Source organism: Adiantum capillus-veneris, chromosome 18 (assembly GCF_014529385.1).
Source record: "Adiantum capillus-veneris isolate H3 chromosome 18, ASM1452938v2, whole genome shotgun sequence".
NCBI lineage: Eukaryota > Viridiplantae > Streptophyta > Polypodiopsida > Polypodiales > Pteridaceae > Adiantum > Adiantum capillus-veneris.
This window is the reverse complement of record NC_140948.1, coordinates 112,124,874-112,149,815: the sequence shown is the minus strand read 5'-3', so window position 1 is coordinate 112,149,815 and position 24,942 is coordinate 112,124,874. Positions and strand designations below refer to the sequence as shown.

The window sequence follows — 24,942 nt, the reverse complement described above, 5'->3', positions numbered from 1 at the left end:
CTTCAAATATCTTGTCCTTTGTATGCAGTATGGGAGGAACTTTCTTGCCAGCTTCAACTATCTCAAAAGGTGCCTTGCCAGTTGATGAATGCACTGTATTATTGTATGCATACTCCACCAATGGCAAATATTGCTCCCACTTTCCTTTATGCTCTGACACATAGCACTTCAGCAGATCTAGGACAGTAGAATTTGCCTCTTCTGACTGCCCATCTGTTTGAGGATGAAATGATGAAGAGAATTTGAGCGTGGTGCCCATATTCTCAAACAAGCCTCTCCAGAACAAACTTGTCATGCATGGATCACGGTCGCTAACAATCGACTGTGGTATGCCATGATACTTGAAAATATTGCTCATAAACAAGCGTGCCATCTGATCTGGCTTTATCTTCTTCTTGACAGGAATAAAATGAGCCTGTTTGCTGAATTTGCAAATAATGGTCCAAATACCATCGTTTCCTGTCTGCTTTCTCGGAAGATCAAAGATAAAATCCATAGCAATACTTTCCCATGGTTTATCTGGAATAGGTAGTGGTTGCAATAGCCTTGGTGCCTTTTGCCTGTCAAACTTGACCTTTTGGCATATTAGGCATTCTCGCACAAAGGCATCCACATCTCTTCTCAATGTAGGCCAGTAGAAGAATGTCTCAACCGCTTTAAGTGTAGCATCAATACCTCGATGCCCTGCATACGGTGGGACATGACTCTCTTCCATAACTTTGCGTCGCAATGGCTTTGTGACACACAATCTGCCATGCATCATCATGAACCCGTCTTTAAGAAGATAGTGTTCATGACGTTGTCCATCCATTAGTTGTTCGAAGACCCTTGCAAAATCTTCATCATTTGCATACTGTTCTCTCATATCATCAAGTTCATGATGATAAGGAATTGACACAGCTGAAATTTGTGGCTTCCTTGACAAGGCATCAGCCACAACGTTCTTCTTGCCTTCCACATGCACAATCTGAAAATGGAACATGGACAAGATATTTGCCCATCGCATATGCTTCTCAGATAACTTTGTTTGTGTCAAGAAGTATCGCAAGGTCTGATGGTCCGTTTGGACAACAAAGTCTGCACCTAGCAGGTAGTGTTTCCAACTTAAGAGCGCATGAATCACAGCCAGTAACTCTTTCTCATAGACCTGCATGGTCATCTCTGGCCCTTGCAAAATTCTGCTCTCATAGGCTACTACCCTGCCATCTTGCATTAGCACTGCACCAATGCTACTACCGCAGGCATCACACTGGACCACAAATGACTTCCTAAGATCTGGCAACACAATGACTGGATCTGAAGTCATCTTTTCCTTTAAGAGATTAAAAGCTGAAATCTCTTATTGTGTCCATCTAAAGGTGACTGCCTTCTTTTGAAGAGCATGTAAAGGTGAAGCAATCTCAGCGAAATTTCGGATAAACCTTCTGTAATAGGAGCATAGTCCCAAAAAGCTTCGGACATCATGCACCGTCTTCAAATTTGGCCATGACTTGATCGCTTCAACTTTTGCAGGATCCATTCTGACACCATCCTTTGAGACAATGTGTCCCAGAAAATGAATCTCTTCCAGAAAAAACTCACTTTTCTTTTCATTGATGAGCAACCTATGACTGCGTAGCTCTTTGAACACAATGGCCAAGTGATGCCTATGCTCCTCTTCATTCTTTGAATAGACTATCATGTCATCAAAGAATGTACCAACAAACTGCTGGTGTGGACGGAAAATTCTGTCCATCATCCTATTGAACGTAGCAGGAGCATTTGTGAGACCAAAGGGCATCACTAAAAATTCGTAAAGGCCAAACGTCGTTCTAAAAGCAGTCTTGTGCACATCCTCTGATCTAATGCGGATCTGATGGTACCCACTCTTTAGATCTATCCTGCTAAACATAGCTGCTCCTTCTAATTTGTCCATAATATCATCAATTCTAGGTATAAGAAACCTATTCTTGATGGTATTCTTGTTCAGTGCACGGTAGTCGATGCACATACGCCATGAGCCATCCTTTTTCTGCACCAACAACACTGGAGAGCAGAATGGAGATGAACTGGGCTGAATCAGCCCCTTTTCTAACAACTCCTGTACTTGGCCCATTATCTCTTTCTGCTGAGCCGCACTAACCCTGTACGGAGGCTTATTTGGTGGGCTACTGCCTGGCACCAAATCTATCGCATGGTCCTCGGGTCTCTCTGGCGGTAATTGAGACGGTAATGAATCGGAAAAACAGTCACTATACTGTTGTAAAAACATTGACCTTTCTTTATCTAGCACAGATAAATTTGATTCATCACAATCTGACACTTCACGTGCAAAAACCAAGTACGCAGAAAGATGCTTTTTCATTACAGAAGTAATAGCAAAAGCTGATACAGTGGGAATAGATTCCCCTTTAAGCTTTACATTCAGAATGTGAGTCTTTCCCCTGCTCTGTATAGTGATCTTTTTGTTGTAGGCATCCATGATTCCCTGTATACGAAACAACCAAGGAATACCTAACAACACATCACATCCGTCCAGTGGCATGATGTAAAATTCTTCAGCATCTACATAGGACTGGATATGTAGACGCAACCTTCCGATGATGGGTGTCACAGCCTCTGTATGGCCAGGACATGCCAAACCTGCCTCTGCTGTATACCCCATCTCTTCAGGTCTGATTCCCAACTTTGAAGCCAATTCTGGGGAAATGAAGTTGGCTTTGGCACCTGGATCAAAGAAGATAAGCACTGTTTGATCCCTGACCTTTCCCCATGCTCTGCAAAGCTCACTTGCATCTGAATTTGGCTTGTCGCCCACCATATCTGGCACTAGACCGGCCATGGGCTTCTTTCCTTTCCTGTCCTCCTTGTCTTCAGAATCAGCTGGCCTTTTCTTTGTAGGACAATTGTAAGCAATGTGGCCAGGCTGCCACATATAAAGCATTTATTCTCTGTCCTCAGGACCTTCTTTTGCTCTTCTGACTTGGGAGGAAAACGTCTTTTCCATTTCTTTGCTGGTCCTTTTTCTGATTCAGCCGTAGCTTTATCTTTCCCTGCGTTGGCTGACTCCTGAGTCCTTTTAGGAGCCTCATTGGGAACGTGCTTCTTAGCTGAATTTTTCTTGCCTGATCCTGCCTTGACGCCAGTGTTAAATTCACAATCTTCTCCCTTGAGCAAACCATTGCCAGTGTTTGCTACCTCGATGAGCTGCGTCAAAGTAGTGACTTTTGTCTTCGTGCAGTACTTTCTCAATCCTTTAGGTAGGCCACAACAGTATTTTTCAATCTGTTCTGTCAATGGCACAAACCTATAGGAAGTTACTGGAAGTACAGCTTTCCAAAACTTCCGATTGTAATCATCCAGATTTCTGCAAGTGGCAGCATTTAGCTGGTGCCATTCTGTCATGACATCTGCTTCAAAGTCATCAGATAACCATGCTGCTGCAAAAATCTGCTTGAAATAAATCCATGTGGACGGAGCTTGCCCTTGAAGCAATAAAGTTGTCCACCATTGTCCCGCATTCCCTGTCAAGAAAGTGGCTGCCTTGCGGACCTTTGAAGCCTCTGTAAAGTTTCCCCCTGCATAGGCCTTGTCAAACTGTTGGAGGAATGAGAGAGCCTTCTTCCTGTCATCAAACCCTGTAAAGGTCGTGAATGACACACCTTTGCCACCTTCTTTGTACGGAGTTGGCCTCTCCAGCGGCGTTAAATTGTCATATGGAAGTGACTGAAACATGGGAACACTATTAGGGTTCATCTGTGTTCTTTGGCCGCTATTAACTTGACCTGGAAATGCCATATTTGGCTGCTGATTTGTAATTCCAGCCATACCAAAATTTGCCTGTGGCATCCCAAATTGGCCCTGAGTGCTCTGAAACCCTGGTAGCATGCCCATGACACCATACATGGGGTTAGGCATCATCGTTTGAGCACTCCCGAACACTGTTCCTGGCGTATAAAACTGATTTCCAGGTGCATGACCAGCCATGCTCTGGAATACGGATCCAACTCCAAAATAGCCAGGGTGTACTGAAGGTGGTGGGAAGACCTGTTGCATAGCCTGTAGGTTGCTTCCCTACCCATTAGAACCAGCTATAGGCTGTTGAAAGGTGGCGGGCTGAACTGGTACAGCTTGAAAGATTGGCATCTCAGCCACCTGTTCTTGCACCTTAGGCATAGGTTGTGGAGACTGCATGTTCTCCGTCAAGTGTACAGGTGTTTCCATTGACTGTGCGGTATGAATCACCTGTGCTCGAGCCTTAACAGGCTTTTGAATATGATCCAGTGACCCAACTTACTGAGACGGAACAGGAGGTTGCAGAAAGGCTAAAAACCTCGGATTCTGCATTACTTGTGTGAACATAGCCACAGCAGTAGCCAACTGGGTCTTGAATATATCGTCATCTGTCTGTGGTGGTCTTGAGGACTCACCCACTTCATGTGTCTGTTGACCCTGTGAAGAGGAAACCTCTTCAGTCACATCATCGGGTCTGTCAGCCATAATTGCAATTCCCTGTGTCTGGTCTATGATCCCCTGTGTCTTCAAGCCCAAAACTGACCAAGGCTCACTTCTATGGGAAAAAGTGATTTAATCTCGTCGATGGAACCATGTAACCGGCCTGTTCAATCCAAAAAGGGCGGTAGACTTTACTTCAAACCTTGATTTAGCTTTCACCCATTATTAGTCGTCTATTTTACTTGTACTTTCAAGCCACCACAAAGGGGAGAGGGATACAGGCTGCTAGATTGCACCTGTATGAGTAGACGGACACCAGATTGGCCCCTAACTTAGGCGCCCCTTTCGGTATTTCTTTATTGTTCAAAAGAGGGAATAAACGCTGTGGTTCCCTACAAGCTGCCCCGCACAAACTCGGCTGAATTTCCGTTGTTCCAGCCCGATTTCGGCAGCATAACTGTACTAGAACCCTTCACAGTCAGTATTCCCACGCATTGACTGACTTTCCCGACGCATACGGGCACTTTGCAAAACCTGGCGAGAATCTGCAGCACGCTGAATTCTCTGTTTTCAGCCCTGAAAATGCGCCAGATCACTTGTACAGCGGTCCCCTTGCGTCCCCGAACCTCCTGGGGGTATTAGGGTCCGTTTAGGGCCAAAACCCTAAACCTGCAAAAATACACAGCAGGCTGTAATTTACTGTTTCGGGCTCCGTTTCGCGTGCCGGTCGCATCCTTAGCAAGTCCTCGAGCTCCCGCACCTGTAGGGCTACTTGCCCTTTGAATCGGACGAGATTTCTGGTGTGAAACCTCTCCGAATTCACCTGTACCTGCGGGGGGATTAGCCGCTAGCTAATCCAGTACCTGTGCAAGAGACTCTTGCCTCGGCAATCGCGCATGAATCCACACAACTGTACATTGGTCAAATGAAGAGCCCACTAGAGGGGCATAACATACTGCCAAAGGGGAGAGAGAGGGCAGTGCGTAGCGTGCAGGGCATCACTCCTGGCACCGCACTGTACATAGGAGGGAAAGCAAGGACTCCATAGCTCTTAACCTGTGACAAAAGCTGCAAATGAGCCTCTCCCAGCTTAAAATTCAGCGCCAACTCTCTCTTGCATTAGAAACTGCACCAGAATGTGCCACTTGGCACATTTATAAGCATTTTCCCGTTTCGGGGTTGCCGCCTAAAAATCTCCCAACCGGTTGCCGAGTTGACTTCACGGCAGAGCAAGAAAATGTTCCCCTTGTCATTCCGGAGGTAATGACGTCAACACATTTTCAGGTCCCAAAATAGCAGTTCCTTTAATTTTAGGAGATGCTGCCATTGTATCTTTCTAGGTCATCCGACCCTCTTTGTACACTGCGGCCACATCCAGAATTGAAATGTAGCCTCTGTAGCAAAGGATTCCACTTTGGCTAGTCAATGACCCCACTTTGGCTAACCATAGTCTTTGTCCAACCTTAGTGCTCTCTTGCCCTCAGGCCTGGACTCCCTCTGGACAGTTCCAGACTAGCTATGCAATGCAGGGCAGTTAGATTTCCTGAGGGGTGTTTCCAAAAAGTGAAAGTAAATAAATAATAAGAAAGAAATCAACAAAAAGGATAGATAGTAGTCACACGTTGGTGACAACTGGTACCACATGGCGTGGAACCTGCCCCGAATCTTATGAATGAAAGTACAAACTTTGCCGCTTTTGGGGCAAAGTGAAGGATCAGGAAGCTCTTTTGAAGGAGCCAAGGCCAACTTTTCACTTGGAATTGGCCGCTCAATTTGGAAATTACGCCCGACAGACTGACGCCATAGGCGAAGGTAGTTCGACTGGCACCCGGATGGGATGTTGCCATTACACCGAGCATTGGCAAACTTCGTTTGCAATGACAGGGGTGTTCAGGGCACGCGAGTGACGTTCTACTCAGGATCCCTTGGTACCACAAGAACTACACCGTGGTTGACTGCCGGGCCGAGAAAGCGACTTTGATAAATGAAGTGCTTAGAGATTGTACTTGATGAACTTCAGTTTCTTACTCATTCTTTTGGGAGAGAACTGAACGATGGATAAAGGTTGAATATGTTTTGACCTGATCTAAAGAACGCCAAGATTTTTCTCCACACTCATGCCGATTGCTTTTCAGAGGGCCTGAAGATCAAACCATTGATCTAATACCTGGAAGCACGCCGGCCACCTTACCGTGTGAGCCGAGTACAGAATGAAAAGATTATGAACCCAGTGAAAGACCTCTTGGAAAAGGGTCTTGTCTAGACTAGTACTTCACCCTATTGCTCTCTAGTGTTGTTGGTTTTGAACAAAGACGGATCTTGGAGTTGGAGAATGTGCATTGATTATAGCACTCTCAACGAAATCATCATCAAGAACAGATTTTCGCTTCCTAGGATCGATGATATACTCGACAGGTCACAGGGATCCTCGTGCTTTAGCAGGATTGACTTGAAGAGTGGATATCATCAGATCAGGATAGCGCCAGGAGATGTCTACAAGACAGCTTTTCGGACGACTTTTGGGTTATTTGAGTTTTTGGTGATGCCTTTTGGCTTAACAAATGCTCCTGCGACATTTAACCGGATGATGGACAGGATCTTTTCGAGAGTACAGGCTATTTGTTGGCACTTTCTTTGACGACATCATTGTTTTCTCCAAGAATGAGGCAGAACACAGAGATCATCTACTTCTAGTCTTTCAGGCATTACGAGATCACAAGTTAGTGATTAATGCAAAGAAAAGTGAATTTTTCCTACCAGAGATACACTTTTTGGGACACATTGTGTCAGCAGCAGGAGTGCAAATGGATCGGGCCAAGATAGAGACTATCCGTGATTTGCCCGACTTGAGGAATGTCCATGAAGTTCGAAGCTTCTTGGGACTGTGTTCGTACTACATGCTGTTCATACGAAAGTTTGCAGAGGTTGCTTCCCCTTTGCATATCTTGACATAGAAAGGAGTACCTTTCTCGTGGGGACGCACAGAGGTGACTGCCTTTCAGACATTGAAAGAGAAATTGACTACAGGACCTATTTTGACTTTGCCGGACTTGCAGAAGTCATTTGAAGTATATTGTGATGCTTGTGGTCGTAGTCTGGGTGCGGTCTTGATGCAAGAAGGCCATGTCATAGCTTACGAGAGCCGTTTGTTCTCTAGGCCGGAGATGACAGCACAGATTTATGAGAAAGAGGTTTTGGCGATTATCCATGCTCTTACTTAGTGGCGGCATTACCTACTCGGAGCGGATTTTACTGTCTTTACAGACCATCAGAGTTTGCACTACTTCTTGTCACAGAAGCAGCTTTTGGAAAAGCAGATGCGGTGGGCGAACATCTTGTCACAGTTTCACTTCTAGATTGTCCACGTGCAGGGACATAAGAATATGGTGGCAGATGCTTTGTCTCGGAAGCCGTTGGTTCTTGCTATTTCCGCGATACATCATAGGAGCTTCGAGGATATGGTCGATCAGTATGCCACAGACACAGATTTTGCAGATATTTTCACACGGATACGGGATGGGGAGACAATAGTTGGATACTCCCTTCGGGAAGACTACTTGATGAGAAAGACTATGTTGTGCATTACACAGCCGTTGCGGGAAAATGTTATGACTGAATGCCACTATCCACCTTTTACGGGTCACCGCGGCATTGCTACCACCATGAAGGAGTAGAGAGATGCTTCTTTTGGCCGAGACTCAAAAAGGATGTGAAAGAGTTTGTGTGCAGTATGCCAGGAGGTCAAGTTTGACAGGCATAAGGCACAAGAATTGTTACAGCCTTTACCCATACCCACCCACCCCTGGGAAAATATTGAAATGGATTTCATTTTTGATCTCCCGAGAACACAGAATGATCACGATGATTTTCCGATTACATGGCACGTCTGAGACGATTGTCTCCGACAGAGACCCCAAATTTATGAGTTTGTTTTGGAAGGCAATTTGGGAGAACATTGGCACGCGGTTGCAGTTCTCGTCATCGTTCCACTCGCCGACTGATGGGCAATTTGAGATTGCCAATTTAGTGGTTCTAGATTTATTGAAGTCTTATATCTCAGATCAGAAGAATCAATGGGAAAGATATTTACCTTTGGTGGAATTTGCCTACAATAACACGATACACTCTTCGACGGGGAAGGCGCCATTTGAGATTGTTGAAGGTGATGCGAAGGTTCCACCCTTCCTGAGCACGAAAGATAAGATCTTTGAAGCGGATGAATATACGCGAGATCTGGATACGGCTTTTGCCAAGGTTCGCGAGACTTTGCAGAAGTCTGAAGAACGACGGAAAAAGGCAGCGGATCGCCATCGTCGCGACATGAAATTGAAGGAGGATGATTGGGTGCTCTTACGTTTTGAGAAGGCACGCCTACGAAAGAAAAAGGGAAAGGAGAGGCTTTTTCCAAAGCTTAGTATGCGATACTACGGCCCTTTCCAGATTACTGAAAAGATAAACGATGTTTCCTTCCGATTGAAACTGCCAGATACTTGGAGGATTCACAATGCTTTCCATGTGAGTCTCTTAAAACCTTTTAAAGGTGATGTGCCTGGCGATGGGGAGCCTGATGAGCAACCTGAAGTGGAAGAAAACGAGGAGATCCTTGTTCCTGAACAGATTTTGGCACATAAGGATACGAAGAATAACGGTAAAGTCCGAAGGCGGTTCTTGGTTAAGTTCAAGAATTATCCTGCACTTGCTGTGAAGTGGATGGAGGAGGAGGACCTAGCAGATACTCCTCAGATTGTGAAACTTTACCGCGATGCTTTTGGTTTAGCATAGTCTACTCGAAATGGAACCCAGAATTCAGCTTGGCCTGAGATCTGGTGCAGTGGGATGGACAAGAGGGGAGTCACTCCACTCCTTTGTCAACAGATGCCTGGATTTCGATACTAGAGTCACTGATGTCTCTTTGAGCTTCAGGGATACTGAGAGCTGACAGTATTCTGCTGTATGACTTTATGAAATGGAATTCGTGATAATGATACTGATTTGTTCTTGACTTCTTTTGAGTGCAACAACTGATAGACGAAAGGACTGCAACATTTTGGTCTATTTGATCTCGAATAGACATGGTTGCAATAGGGGTTAGTCAATCGGACATCGATGAGGTCCCGATTGGACCTAGATGTGATTGCTAGCTACATTGCCGATAAATCATGGTCTAAGATCTGAATGAATGTTGAATGTCATGTGATGTTTGGTGATGTCCTGTGATGTCGTGTGATGTGACTGTCGCTTTGGTACATGTGTTAGATGTGTGTTCCTAGTACGTAGGTACTAACCGTCAGTGTCTGCTAAGACGGTTTATGGCTTTTGTCGGTTTTGCAGGCGTAATCGCGGTCGATTACAATGCTTTCAAGAGGGGGGTATGTCACAAAGTGATGACGTGGCGGACAGCAGAAACCCTAATTTCTGGCTGAAACCCTAAAATTCCTGCAAACCCTAAAATCTGCCAAAAACCCTAATTTGCAGGACCCTAATTTCTGACTAAAACCCTAAAATTCCTGCAAACCCTAAAATCTGCCAGAAACCCTAATTTGCAGGAAACCCTAATTTCTGGCTGAAACCCTAATTCAGCAAACCCTAATTCCTGCCGGGGGTGCCACGTGGCAACAGCAGAGAAATAAAGCGCTGGCTGTATTTTCGTAAAAAGCGGCGTGATTTTCGGCTGAATTTGCGGCAGCTTTGCTTTAGTTTTGGCTACGCAATTTGAGCATGAGATATATAGAGAGAGAAAGATCATCTGCTTTATTTTATGCAAGCTCTCTTGTGTGAGAGAGAGAAGCTTTTAGCTTTTGGGGCTCTGCTTTTGGGCATCCCTTGTACTTTTATATACGTGGTGAGGGCTTGACTTCAAAGGGCATCTAGACGTAGAGTCTGAGAGAGAAACCCTAGCCACTCTCTTGTACTTTGATCCGATTAATATAAAAAGAAATACCGAAAGGGGTGCCAGTCTTTGGGGCCAATATCTCTAGGCACGGAACTCTGCCGGGCCAGTGTACATCTATTGTGATCTGTGACCTGTTTTGAAGTGGTTATTTGGTGCTGTCGTGGTTGATTCTTGACTTGGAGTGTCCAAGTTTGTTATAGACTCTCCGTCTAGGTGCTCTTTGAAAGGGTGGCCCAAGGGACTCTTATAAACAATACAGGGGTTGCGAGAAGAAAAGCCCCAAAAGCTTCATCTCTAAAAGCTAGCCCTGCATGCTCTGAGTTGCCACGTCAGTAGATCCTGTGTTTTTTTGACCCACATGCCACGTCATCAGTGTTGTGCAATTTCATTGCAGGCTCTATCAGCATCTTACACAATTTTTGGAGATCTTTAATTCTTTAGGGTTTTAGGTCCCTCGGCTGGTGCTTCCTAAGTTGGTGTGGGTTAGAGTTTTAAGCTCTAACCCTCTGGTCCTCTCAACCAATCCCTTTAAGTTGACGTCACAAACTTGTGACATACTTCCCTCTTGAAAGAATTGTAATCGTGTCACCAGATAGACACCACGTGCCAACGGAAAAGAACAGATTGAACAAACTTTTAGCACTTCAAATAACAACTGAATTGAAAGAGAGAGACAACACGAGACGGGGATTGGCGGAATTCCACTCCGAGAGAGCATTGGCCCCAAACCTTGGCGCCCCTTCCGGTATTTCTTTATATTGTTGGAACTGAGTACAACGCCGGTACTTCAGACTCTGCACCTGCAGGTGGGAGCGTGCCAGAGATTGAACCCATTACACGTATTTAAAGGCCCTTGGCCATGAAAAGCAGTTACATGAAAATCTTCAAATTCAAAAGCATCTGGTCCCAAAAGCAACCCAACGTAATTTATGGAAATCCGTACAATTGCCACATCATCAATGTAAAACGGGGAAATTCGTAGAGGTGCCACGTCAGCATGTCAGCACGTTCTGCGGGTGGTCCGTATAGCCGCTACGTCGTCATCTTCTACACTTTGTGTGTGTTGACCTTGTGCTTTGTGAATGTGTTGTCTTGTGGGGATGGTCATTGGCATGGTTTGCTTGAAATGTGAAAGGATATGAATTTGATAGTGACGAGATTTAGTGGATCAAGACATCCATGAAAAGATCAGCACGGTCTGGATGTGATTCTTAAACATGTTACAATGATCATAATTTGTATCTGAGAACTGTGATTGTCCAATGACTGATGTCTTTGTGCACGTGTTGGATGTCTGCAGTCTGGTGCATGAGTACTTAAGAGTCACTTTCTATCGAGCTAGTTTTCGTCCTTTGTCTGTTTTGCAGGTGTAATCGAGGGCGATTTGTCACAAATTGCTGACATGTCAAGTCACTGAAGGACGAAGCCAACCTTCATATCCCGGCCGAGGGGCTTAAACCCTAAGTGAAGAAGCAGAAGCAGCAGAAGAAGTCCTACCAACTTATGGGACCCCGTCTGATGGGGACCAGGGGACCTAAAGGCATTAAAAATACTGAAGTGCAAACATTCAATCTAGTCATCTCATCTAGTCTAGAACTCGTGATGCACCTAGTTCTCTATGTAGCTATCTCATCCTTCCGGAACTATTGATGCACTCACAACATTATCCAATCATCTCACCCAAATAGAAATCTTGATGCACTAGAATCACATCCACTTAGCCATCACATCCAGATCTCGCTGATCTCTAGCAGATGTCTAGATGCACTAAATTCATCAGATCATTCATCAAACAAAATGTTGGAGACATTTCATCTTCCTCTACATATACTCTAACAACACACACATGAAAGAGCACATGTAAGCAATTTAATCAAGGGAATTTCCAATAGGATGTACATATTTTTATAAAGTCATTCCGCAGAATATTATTAGACCATTAGTATCCCTAAATTCTCAAAGAGAAACTAGTGACTTTATTCTTGTGCAGCACGTAATGCACCAAATTCAACTTGTTGATTCGACGTGCACTTAAGGAATAGACAGTGCTAAAAACTCAAAAGCCTTAAGGTACAACTCAAACTTGAAGAGAATCTGTGAAGTTTGCATCGAAAGCCAAGAAAAACGTGCTCTTGATCAAATTCTCAGTGGACCTAGCTTACCCTTTTGTTTCTTTTCTTGTGTCTTGGGACTTGTAGGTTATTGCTCTGACTCGCTGTCCACTTGCACATCATTGGGAGTCGTCGAAACTCTCGGATGAACTATCAGCTAGTTCCCTTGGTTCATTCTTTGGACACTCCGCGAAGACGTGCGTCTGTTCACCACATCCATAACACTTGTCCTCTTTGAAGTACTCAGCACGTTTCTCTTCTGTCAATTTGGGCCCTATGGATTTCTTCTTCTGATTCTACTTTCCTTTGGAAGACTCTTGCCCCGTTGAGGCTGTGTCACGATTGTAACTTGCTACACTCTTCTTGATTCATTACAGATGCAGATGCGAAGTGTGACCAACCCTGGAGGACTCTTGTTCTCGAATGGTCACAACCCTTCGCCCAAAAGTCATACCTCTTCACCAACAGCCACACTCCTTCGACGATCAGTCATGTCTCTTTGACTAATGGTTGCGGCTCTTCATCGAATGGATGTGTCCATTCGCCTAAAGACATGTCTATTCGCCTAAAGGATGTGTCTCTTCGTGAAGGGTCATACCTTTTCATATGTACCTATTCGTCTCCTATATAAGGAACCCTTAAGTTCAGTTCAAGTTTCGTAAGTCTTAATCATGAGTTTAAGTACTTAATTAAGGATTAGTACCTAGAATCCTTACAGTGGTATCAGAGCAAATTTTTTTCCCGGGACTCGAAGGTTGTGAGCCTCTCACCCTCGCTGCTACCCTCTCCCCCCCTTCCCGAAGTTGCATGGAAGCAGAAGAACGATGGAATACACACAGCCCAGCATGATGTAACCGGAAACCTTCTCTTCTAAATAAATAAGTAAAGCAAGAGTAGGAGATGTGTGTTGAGGCATACCGGCTGCAATTCCGGAGTATGCCTCTCGTGCCTCTTCGCGTGGACGGGTTGCGCCTTTTACCATGAAGAGTCGCACTCCCCTTGCGATATCTGGCCCTGTCATGTGCACCTGGCATGTTGCTTCACCCGGAAACTCCTCGCGCTGCAGCTCACGCTGGCATCGTTTCAGCAATTTTTTCTACGCAAGGCAACATAGCAGCGTAGTGTTTTTATTAAAATCAGCCAGCGTTGGAGTTTTTAAGTGGCCACCCATTAAGTTTTTAAAGGGTTTGGCCGGCCGCCCAATAATTACAAGTAGGCACCCTTTTGGTACAAAAAATTAAAAACTCCACACAAGCCAGCAAAATGAGGAACCAGCGTGAAAAATTGCTGCCGAATGCTCTTCTACAAACTTCCAGCGCTACAAATTCTGGCCGTCACTTGGTGCGCGCACGATGGCTGACGACGGATTGCCTGCACTTCCTCTCTATATTTCATACATAGACGAGGTCCCTGAAGAAATCTTGCTGGAAAAGTCCTCGTCTTGTTCATGAAGTGATCGTCATTCCAGATACCCCGAAACTGGAACTTGCACACGAACCGGAAGTGATTATCATTCCGGATTCCCCATCTCGAGAACCCGCACCTGTTCCAGAAGAGATGCCGGTTCTCGAATCTGTTCCGACGCCCGCACCTGCTTCTGTTCCTGCACTACAGCCAACAGTTTTGCCGCAGAATTATTTGGTGTATGTTACCCATCGCCACGCCTCTCGATTACAAGTCTTGGTAGTGTGGCACATATTTGTTACGTGCGAACCTCTTTATTTGCCACATTTCGAGCACATTCTAGGACGGTACCCTCACTTGGCCTATTCTCTGACGGAGTGCTGAGTGGATACAGTGAACGATATCATCTCACAGCGGCCTCTATTTCGGGTTCACAGCGAGGTGCAGCTTCCGAATTATACACCTTTGACCCCAGACGACACACCTCCTATCAATGAGGTGGAAGATATAGAGGATTCGGACCTTGGAGCAGATTTCTTGGAGGAGTTTGACGCAGCATCAGCAGCAGCTTCGCCTTTTTACAGCAACCACACCTCTCCAGCCTCTCCGAGATATTTCCGAGATATTCCCTCTGAGCTGTCAGAATGTCAGGCAGGCAGTGCTCCTGTTCCACTCGACGATCCGATAGCCATCCTCAGAGAGCAGGTGTCCGTCCTCCAGGAGGCCCTTTCCACCGATCTTGCATCGATGGCATCCCGTTTGGATGTCTTACATGCATTTTCTTCTTCGAGGACGCAGCCAGCTACACATTCGGTTTTCTCTGTATAGCAGAGTCAGTTCCTGAGTAAAAAGGTACTTTAATCCAGAATTAAAGTACCTTCTTAAAATAATAAACACAGCACAGAAAAAGAAAATTGATGCAAAGTTGCTTGTGCCATACAACGGTCGCCGTGCTGGACCATTGGCTTTTCAAGATGGATGTTTATTTCGCAAACACCGATCTCATTGAAAGTAAGAAGGTTGCTTTGGCAAGTTCCCTCCCACAATCGAGCAATGGATACAAGAAGAAGAGCGGATATGACGTGCCCTAAGAAAAGTGCCCACAGAGAGCACTCCAAGCAAACAGCGCCATAGAAACAATTGCTCCTTCAAAGGCAAATGGATTTTTCACAAGGTAGAGAGAAGCTTCCTCCACCAGATATCAGATTTGTGGATGTGCCAAAGGGCATTACAATGGTCAGCAAGCTCAGGTTGCGGTATAGAAGAGCATAAACTTGACTGGCATAAGTATCTTGAAAAGGCGTTTCCCGAAGATTCCAATCATACATGCGATCACCATCAGGCAAAGGTGAAACGGGCGAAAAATCAATCAGCATGTGCTGAAGCTCTCTCCAAAACTGAGGATAATGCATGCCCAATCCAAAACGGCAAGCGGCAAGAGAAAACTCAAAAGCGTATCCGGCCGCATCCACCACATCCTCAACCACACGAATGCCATGACAAGAGAGGAAGTATGCCTGGCGAGGCGAGCGATCAACCAAAGTAAGAGAGAATGCCCGGCCACACACACACACACACACACACACACACTTTTTTTTTTTGAAAATCTGATTTGATTAATTTACCTGTGGAAACCTCAAGGCGAGGAAAACGCACCAAAAAGATCATATACAAAAGGAAGAACACTGAAGTGCTCTGCCATACAAAAGCACTAAAACCAAACATAGAAGAGCTGCAAGATTTCCAGGGATATGTCCCCAATGTCAAAGGCAAATTGTAACAATTGCTCAGCGAAAACTTGAACGATGGAAAAGGATCTGCATCATGCTGGTGAAACATGTGGAGATTGCGGCGGTGCCACAAGGACCACGGCGACCAAAATCTGACCCATGTGAAGAAAATTGCAAATTGCTGGAGGGAATTCGGGAGAATGCCAAAAAGCCAAAATCGTTTGTGGAAGACTGCTGAGGGAAATCGAAGGTGCATACAAGCAGAAACACGGCGAAGGAAAGCCCTGGTGCAATGACACTCCCAAAGCAGATGGCGGACAGTCTCATCAGCAGCGGAGCAACCGACGCAACGAGAGGAGCTAATACGACGCGCCGCAAGGAGTGTTTCAACTGGAAGAACACCCAACAAACAACGCCAAAGAAACAAATGCTCCTTAAGAGGCAAGCAAGACTTTCAAATTGCAGTAAGAGCCTGCTTTCACCATTGATCGGATTTGTGTAAATACCAGAGCACATTACAATGATTAGCCAGCCAAGAGTCCTGCATGAGAGAAGCATAGGTATGGCGAGCAGAAATCGCATCCAAAGAAGAGTCCCACAATTTCCAATCCTGCATACAGCATCCACCGGCCAGCGGCGGAATAGGGAGAAAAACATCGAGCATATGCCGAAGCAAGCTCCAAATCTGACGATAATGTAGGCCCAACCCAAAACATGCTACCGCTTGAGAAAAGGTAAGCAAATTCCCAGATGAATCCACCACATCATCCACCGTGCGGATGCCACAACCAGAGAGGAAGTAGGCTTGACCATAGTCACAGGGAATGGCAATTTTGAGGACTTCGTTCCCCGTTCCACGTTTCACTTTCCCGTTCCGCATCCCTTTCTGTGTTACAGATGTGAGTGTCTGTAACAGGGAATGGTAATTTATGCCCCGTTCTTGTTCCTCGTTCCCCGTTCCGATTGTCGTTCCTGGTAACTATGGGCTTGACGAGGCAACTGATCAACCAGGGTCAAAGAGAACGCCCTGCTCCAATGAATGCTTTCCAAACGCAAGGAATTCATATGTGCTTGCTGCCTGCCATGCCAACAGAGATGATCCGTAACAACTTTCTAAGCGGAGAGCAAGCTAGAGGTGATCAAGCAGCTAGGAATATAACCGACCATCTTGCCAAACACAGTCTCCCAAAGGGAAGTCTGCCAATGACCAAAGGCAGGAGTGACAACATGTCGACATATGTCAGCAACCATAAGTGTCCATGGCTGAGATTGCAATGCAAGAGTGGGCAATAACGTAGCCATCCTTGCCAATGCATGGCGGCGAAGGTCCAAAATATTCAACCCGCCAAGACGCTTTGGAGTGCAAAGCTTCTCCATTGCTAACAAATGGAGGCCTTTCTTATGACAAGTGGTTCGCCACAAGTGAGATACAATAGTAGACATAAGCCATGAGAGGCAGGAGTGAGGCCAGTGCAGTAATGGCAAGTAAAACTGAACATAAGCCATAATGATACTTTGCACTATACGAAGTCGAACATGCAACGGCCATCTAGACAATTTCCAATAGTGCAATTTGACATTCAATCGTTGCATGACCCGGTCAATTTGTTGCATATTAGTAACATGCCAATCGATAGGATATCCTAAATGCCTGACCACCACATGTGGATCGAGAATCTCGCAAGGCCACAAAAGATGATACCAGTCACAAACAGCAAGAGGCAAGAGTTTAGATTTATGAAAGTTAACCCTAAGGCCTGCTGCCAAGCCAAATGTATCCAAGGCCTACATAATTTCACGCACATCATCCTGGTTATTACGAGGCATGAACAACGAATCATCAGCATGGGCCTGACTTGCAAAGTCTTTCCCATTTGGTAACTTCAGTCCATGAAGACGACCGAGCGAAGTTAAGTGATCCAAATACAATAAGACAGGGTGAGTGACAATGACATACAACAAGGCGTTTAGCGGGCAACCCTGTTGTCTGACAAAGCATCCAAGAGGCCAAGGTTCTGTCAGCTTTCCATCAAGGAGGCCTGAACATGTACTGCGGGCATACAAGAAGTAAACGACATTGACCATCTTTGGGCCAAAGCCAAGGGCCCGCATGGTAGCAACAATAAAATCCCATTGAACCGTATCGAAAGTCTTTTCAATGTCTACCTGCATTACAAGAACATCCTGCTGGGTATATTTGGTATATTCCATTCCAATTAATACATTAGCCAGATTATCCAAAATTTGGCGACGAGGAATAAAGCCATATTGCGCGGAATGGATACCAGCCATAAGAGGTTCCTTTATACGATTCACAGTGATCCTAGCAAAGATTTTATAGATCACCGGCATAAGAGAAATTTGCTGCCAATGCGAGAACTGCATACAAAGCGCTTATTTAGGCAGCAACATCAATAAACCCTCTTTCCAAGACAATGGCAAATCCTATTTCACCCACGCAGGGTTCATCATATAAAGTAAAGGTTCTTTCAAAGGCTCCCAAAAAGAGAGAAAAAACTCCACAGTGAGCCCATCCCAACCAGGCAAACGCCATCTTCCGAGAGCAAGTAAAGCTGAGTGCAATTCATTCTCTGTAAAAGCCGCCTCCATGGCCAAAGCATCCTGAGGCAAGACAATTGAATGCACCGTAGATAACAAAAGTTGTCTTGCACGAATAACTGCGGTGGATGCCACGGAGGGAGCGACAAAAAAAATCCTAAAATGGGACACCATGGAATCTGTAAGCTCACTCTTCAACGCTGTCCAAGCTCCTCATCGAAACATAACCTGCTTAATAGTTTGGGAGGCCCTCGAATGATGCAAGTGCTTAAAAAACTACTTTGAGTGAGGCACATCCCTTGGCCACAAACGCTCAATGACGAGCACGAGTTTTCCATTTATCCAATTTTCGTTTGTCATTATGGAGCAAACACACCCTGGCCTGACAAAGGGCCGTGGATTCAGTTTCGGACAACAGACGTGCCTCAGCTAAGAGTTGGAGCTGTTGATACATATGCTTGGCATCCTCAACATCACCACGTAATTGAAACATGTAATACTTGCCATAGTCGTGAATTACACTCTGCACACGCCCAACAAAGTGAACCCAGGCAACATCAGGATCAAGATGCATTTGAGCAACCAAAGGGGGAATAACCTCATAGATCATCTCACGAAATACCTCGTAAGAAAGATATGCATTGTTGATATGCAACAAACGCTTCTTGGAAAGAGGCTGATCATAATGTAGTTGCCCAAAGCGCAACAGCATCACAACAGGAGCATGATCAGATAATAGCAAAGAATGGTCGATGCTCACTTCGCACACTAACACGTCAAATCGTTGCCTGCCAAGGATATACCATCGATCTAATCTTGCACGATATGCAGAAAAGGCATTATGTTGAAATGTATACTCCGAAACATCAGGATGCAAGAGGGTCCACAGGTCAAACATCCGTGTACATGCCACAAGATCTATCCAAGCTTGCAATTCTATGCTTAACATGTGAGAATGTCCTGTGGTGTCATTAGATGAAGTCGGCGCATTGTTGAAATCACCACAAAGCAACGCATTGGAAAGCCATGGATAAGAAGATATCTCACGCCACAAAATAGCTCGTTGTCCCGAGGTCGTGTGCGCATAAGCACCACCAAATTCATAAATCTGACCATTGATCGTGCATTGGACCACCATCCAACGACCTGCCGAATCATTATACGCTAGAACCGGTTGCAACTCATGCCTAACCATAATGAGAACACCCGAAAAGCCCAACGAACCAGCATATGCTATCAGTATCCCACAAAATACGAGCATTGCCCAACATAATCATGTTGATTATGCTCTTGCAAAACCACAATGTCAGCCTTACATGTATGTACATAGTGCCAGGTTAGTCTCCACTTATCAGGGTTACATAACCCATGCACATTATATGAAATGCATTTTACACAACTATGCATTTAAGAGATATGTATAGAGGCAAATAAGGATGGGACTAAGTTGACGTGCCCATAAGTACATCAACATCAACAGCCTGCGACTCAACCACATTATTCTGCATGCCTGTCCGAGGGGCAACTAAACTTTCAGATTCTTGAAAAGTCCCATGAACCACTGCATCCCTGTCTCTGTAAGAGTGCACCACCTTATCCCATGCATCCGCAAGAGTGCGATTATCATTACAAGGAAGGGGTTTTTGTCCTACAAATTTAACCTCAAGAGGTACATAATTACGAGAAGAAAGCTGCGAGCGCATCTTAACAGTCTTTTTGGGGGTCACTCAAGGAGATCCTTCCGCTGAGTCCACGTTTTTCCCCTTGTTTTTGATTTCCGAAGAAGAAAGCGACTTTCCTTTACCCAGAGGATTTGTGGAAGGAACAGATTTAACCTTGCCTCTCTCCAAAGGTACGACATTAGGCAGTGTAAAAGCTGCAACAGCGGCAGATATGGGATTAGGGACTTCTCTCTCATTAGAGACCGCGAGCTAAGGGATAGCCGAAAGAGGGGTTGCAAAACAGGCTAAGAACATTCGGATTGCATATGTCCAAATTTCCCACAACGAAAGCATGAATTTGCAAATTTTTCCCATCTAAGCTTGAAAGGGCGTTTCCCAATGAGTGGGTCCCCCGAATTGACAGTAATACCCTGAGAGGTGGGAACATCCGTGTCCCAAAGCACACGGAAGCGATTTGTATTAGCATTGAGTTTGGGAGGACAAATCGCTTTTCCTAAATGAGAGGCGAGCATAGGAAGGAAGTGGCGCCAAGTGCGTGGAAAATCAAGGATTTCCACCCATATAGGGCAATTATGACGGATTAGGCTTTAATAGGCCTTGGTAAGTGCCCACGGCAATACATGTGTCATTTGCGTACCAAAAAAAACAGGGGAGACAACTCAAGCAACATGTTACGGGCATCAGTATCTTAGTATCTGCTAGCAAAACTTCATAGAATCCTCTGGCACCAAAGTAAACGCCTCGAACTGCCTGGTGTTTAAGCAAGAAGTCCACCCACTGACCCATGTCTTGCGCAGTGGGCATCTTGCCTAGGAAAAACAGAATAACTGCATTCAAAGCATATTGCGCCACTGGGTCCATCAGTGCGTGAATAGGAATGAGCACTTCAGTAGCAGGTTTGTGCCCCTCCCAAGCATTCTGTGCACCTTCAAAATCCTCTAGTAGACAGGCTCGGATTTCACCCATTTCCGAAGACTCAGGTGCCATCTGTTTTCTTCGTTTATATGCAGCAATAAATGGCACTCCAAAATCTGACATACACACACACTCTCTCTCTTTTTTGGATTTTTGGATTTTTGATTGCTTTAAACTCTGTACAGAAACGCACAGACTATGTACATTCAACCACAGAGGGCATACATCGAGCAATTGGGTACTAGCGGGAAAATCCTCTGCTGAAAGAAATCTCTGCTGATTGACTGCGCAGGGGCAATTGGCCACGCTGAGATCTTCTGTGCAAGGCTGAACAGTCTTTGCAGGTTGATTACACACACACGCGCACGCGCCCGCGTGCGCGCGTGCACACACACACACACAAAGCTAAGCAGCAGCTGAAAACAGGTAGAGAGGGCTAGCTGTCAACTGCGTGCAGAACTGAGCAGCACGCAGGGACTGCAGGGAGCAGGGTCACACGCGCGCGCACACACACACAGCCTGCTGCCCAGGGAGGTGACGCCGAGCAGCCAGAGGAGCGTGCGCAGCCAGGGAATGGAGGAGGCACGAGAGAGCGACCTGCTGTTGCCTGCGCGTGCCCTAAAAAACCTGCGCGAACCCTAAACAGCTGCTGTCCAGCCTGCGCGAACCCCAATCTCCACACACACATTTTACACACACACACACACACACACACACACACACACACACACACACACACACACACACACACATGCACCATCCATCAGGGAGAATAACGTTCTAAAAAGCATAGCAATTTGCACGCAAGGACCTCGTAAGGAGACATTCAGATTTGTTCAGATACAGACGTGAATGCCTGACCATGTTTTTTGTGGTCATGCATGTAATCTTTCAACAGCGAAGGAAAAGTCAATGCTGGGAATTGAATAGGTCCCATTACATGCCGATGCTTATTATATGATAATGTCAAATGCTCACTTATTGATCCGTACTGATTGTGATGACCTCAAGTTGAGAGGTGATTCAGTGGTTTTGTCTGTTATTCAACAAGATTTTTGCAGTACATGGTATTTATACATGTATTGTTACATTTATATGTTTCACTACATCTTTCAATGTTTTGTCCAACATACATGTCGCTCTCTATGCATGAAGTGTTGAGCACATTTTTGCAAGCTTCCATACATTATGTATCTGAATATTGTAAAGGGCAGGGTACAATGTGTTCATGGTTATGATAGACACACAGCTGCACATGTACCACACACACACTCTCGTGTCTATTTAGACACTCAGTACACTAGAATGTATTTTTTGAATTTATGGACGTGCATGCGCTAGTACATTAGTTTTAAGTCGTTCAATTTTTCTAATTTTAGTCAATTTGGCCCATCTGCTTCCTTTGTTAAGATGTACTAATCTGAAACAAACTGCAAAGTAAATATGGTGTTTGAAATACTGTCAATATCCACAATTGCACACTAGCTAGAAAACCCAGGAGACAGGCTTGCATCTGATGTTTCTGGAAATTGTACCTATCCAATGCTTATGTGTCCTCAGGTTTTCCTTCGAATGGGCTGGGCATGCACTGCCATGGATCCTCCAACATGATACCTGTTCCTGGAATGCCGGTTCAACAAGCCAACAGCTATCAGCTTCAAGCACAAGCCAAGGTTGTTTCCACCTCAAAAAATCTGCACGAGCAACCACAGCTCTTTAATGGAAAAGCACCACTTCAAGCTTCCTTTGAGTCTGATAGCAGTATGCTTTTGCAGGAGGAAGGAGGCCAGTTACTTTCTTCACCTAATCAATCTTTGCTGAAGGGGGTGCATTCCCAGCGTCCCTTATCTTCTGAGGGACTCCACAAGGTTCAACACACTGCTGTTCGAGCTCAGGCTCATTGCGACCAGCAGCAAGAGGCAGCACTTCAGCATAATGTGCATAGTTTGCTGCAAGCATCTTCGTTGGAGCATGCTTCTAACCTTGAGGGGGTTAAAGAAGCGGCTTCAAATTGTGGTTCACATGCAGGAAGTGCATGTAGGCCCAATGCCTTAAGTGCGCCAGTCATTCTCACTCCTGAACAACAAAGGGCACTGTATGCTAAACAACAGCGTTGGATTATTTTTTTACGCCACGCTAACAATTGTAATGCTCCAGAGGGTCAGTGCCCAATGTCTCTTCAGTGTGCCTCTGCCAAACAGTTACTAGCACACTTGGCCAATTGCCGTGTTCGGGGTTGCCAATTCCCACGCTGCACTCCAACGCGCAACCTGATAAGGCATCACAAAAACTGCAAGCTATCAAATTGTCCTGTGTGTGTGCCAGTACGAAATAGTATGCGAATGAAGTCGATTGGGCATGCAGCTGGTCACACTTCAACTGGAGAGGCCACTGCACTTGACAAGTTTCCTGGGGCAATCCATGAACAGGTGGAAGTAACTGGAAGCCAAGCCTTTATTACAACGCCTTCGGATGCACAAGAGCGCCCTGCTAAGCGTGTCAAAGTTGAATCATGGGAACAAAATTCTACGGAGGTTCAGACGGAAACCCCGAATTTTAACACTGAAGGAGACTCAGCTTTAGAAGAGTGTGGGTCATTCAGACAAGTGAAATCCGACGTACGGGCTTGTTTAGTGGATGAATCTAAAAGTCAAGTGAATGTAGAGTTGTCAAGTAAGTGTGAGGATCACAAGGTTAAAGTGGAAGATGGGCCATCAATGACCTTTCACAGTGGTGAAACTTCTAGCAAAGCCTTTGAGCAAGCAACGCATGACTTTAAAGAGGAGGTAGATGTAAATTCAAGTTCTGCTGGCCCTGATACTACAGGCAATATCAAAGTTGGCAAGTCCAAGAATAAGGGCGTTTCCCTTATTGAGCTTTTTACACCCGAGCAGATTTTAGAGCACATTGATGCTCTGCGACAGTGGGTGGGCCAGGTATGTGGATGCTACCACTTGACAAAAATGACACTGGCTACCTTTCTAGTAACAAGGAATCTTGCTTGTAGGAGCTCTAGTTCAAGCTGTCTATCAGTGTAGATTCCCCATTACCCCTTTTGCATGGCCCTTCCAGTTAGTTGCTATTGTTATGAGTATCACTGGATTTCTCCCCTCTTTGGTTTCTCTTGCTTGACATACATCAGCTACTGGTCTTTCAGGAGCTAATATCAGGTCTTCTTTCTGGCAGAGCAAGTCAAAAGTTGAGAAAAATCAAGCCTCGGGAGATTGTATGAATGAGAATTGCTGCCAGCTATGCGGCATTGAGACGCTTGCTTTTGAGCCACCTCCAATCTATTGCACCTTATGTGGGGCTCGCATTAAGCGGAATGCATTATACTTCACAATGCAGTGTGGTGAAACTCGGCACTACTTTTGCATGCCATGTTGTAATGACACTCGAAGTGATAGCATGATGGTAGATGGGCAGGCTTATCTCAAATCAAGGCTGGAAAAGCGGCGGAATGATGATGAAACGGAGGAGCCTGTATGCATTGCTCAGATGCTTGTACTTACATGTGATTGTAATTGCCCTATTTTCACCAATTTTATTGTGCTTGTTCTCTGCAGTGGGTGCAATGTGATAAATGTGAGAAGTGGCAACATCAAATCTGTTCCCTCTTCAACATGCGTAGAAATGATGGAGGTCAAGCTGAGTATACATGTCCGAGTTGTTTACTGGTTGAGATGGGGAAGGGTGAAAGAAAGCCATTGCCACAAAGCGCTGTTCTTGGGGCCAAGGATCTTCCGAAGACATTTCTGAGTGATTACATCGAACAGAGGTTAGCCAGGAGGCTCAAGCAGGAGAGGCATGAGCGGGCCCGGGCTCAGGGAAAGGCCTATAACGAGGTATTTATCTTTTGGACAGTGTCCTGTTCAAGATGTGCCAAATCTGTTCTTAACTTGTTACTTTTTCTTCTCTAGGTACCAGGAGCAGATTCTCTGGTGGTGAGAGTGGTCTCGTGCGTTGACAAGAAGCTGGAGGTGAAGCCACAGTTTCTGGAGATGTTTCAGGAGGAAGATTATCCTACAGAATTTCCTTACAAATCGAAAGTAAGTAAGTGACTTTTGCATGTTTGCACGGATTTCTTCGATTGAGTAAATCCTCAGGCATCTTTCAAATACAATAGGCAAACTAATGGACGAGAGGCCTCGATGTCTGTGTTTACTATTTCAGCCATCTGTTCATAACTTTGTCCATTGCATACCTTGCTAATT

The 24,942-nt window shown here is 45.3% G+C and overlaps 1 protein-coding gene across 3 annotated transcripts in view; it reads left to right on the top strand.

Annotated features, from left to right (window-relative positions):
• Positions 1-24,942, top strand: part of LOC147436217 (histone acetyltransferase HAC1-like) — a 104,880-nt gene that overhangs the window by 47,411 nt on the left and 32,527 nt on the right. For 2 of the 3 annotated variants that reach the window (XR_015185165.1, XR_015185166.1), the window contains exons 5-8: positions 22,289-23,664; positions 23,915-24,211; positions 24,295-24,573; positions 24,649-24,777. Coding sequence is in view for 1 of the 3 variants with exons in the window: in XM_086489116.1 (XP_086345242.1) it covers positions 22,289-22,401; positions 22,504-23,664; positions 23,915-24,211; positions 24,295-24,573; positions 24,649-24,777 (1,979 nt within the window). In the remaining 2 variants the exon portion in view is untranslated. The remainder of the gene's footprint in view (positions 1-22,288; positions 23,665-23,914; positions 24,212-24,294; positions 24,574-24,648; positions 24,778-24,942) is intronic. The other variant, XM_086489116.1, reaches the window with a different exon arrangement.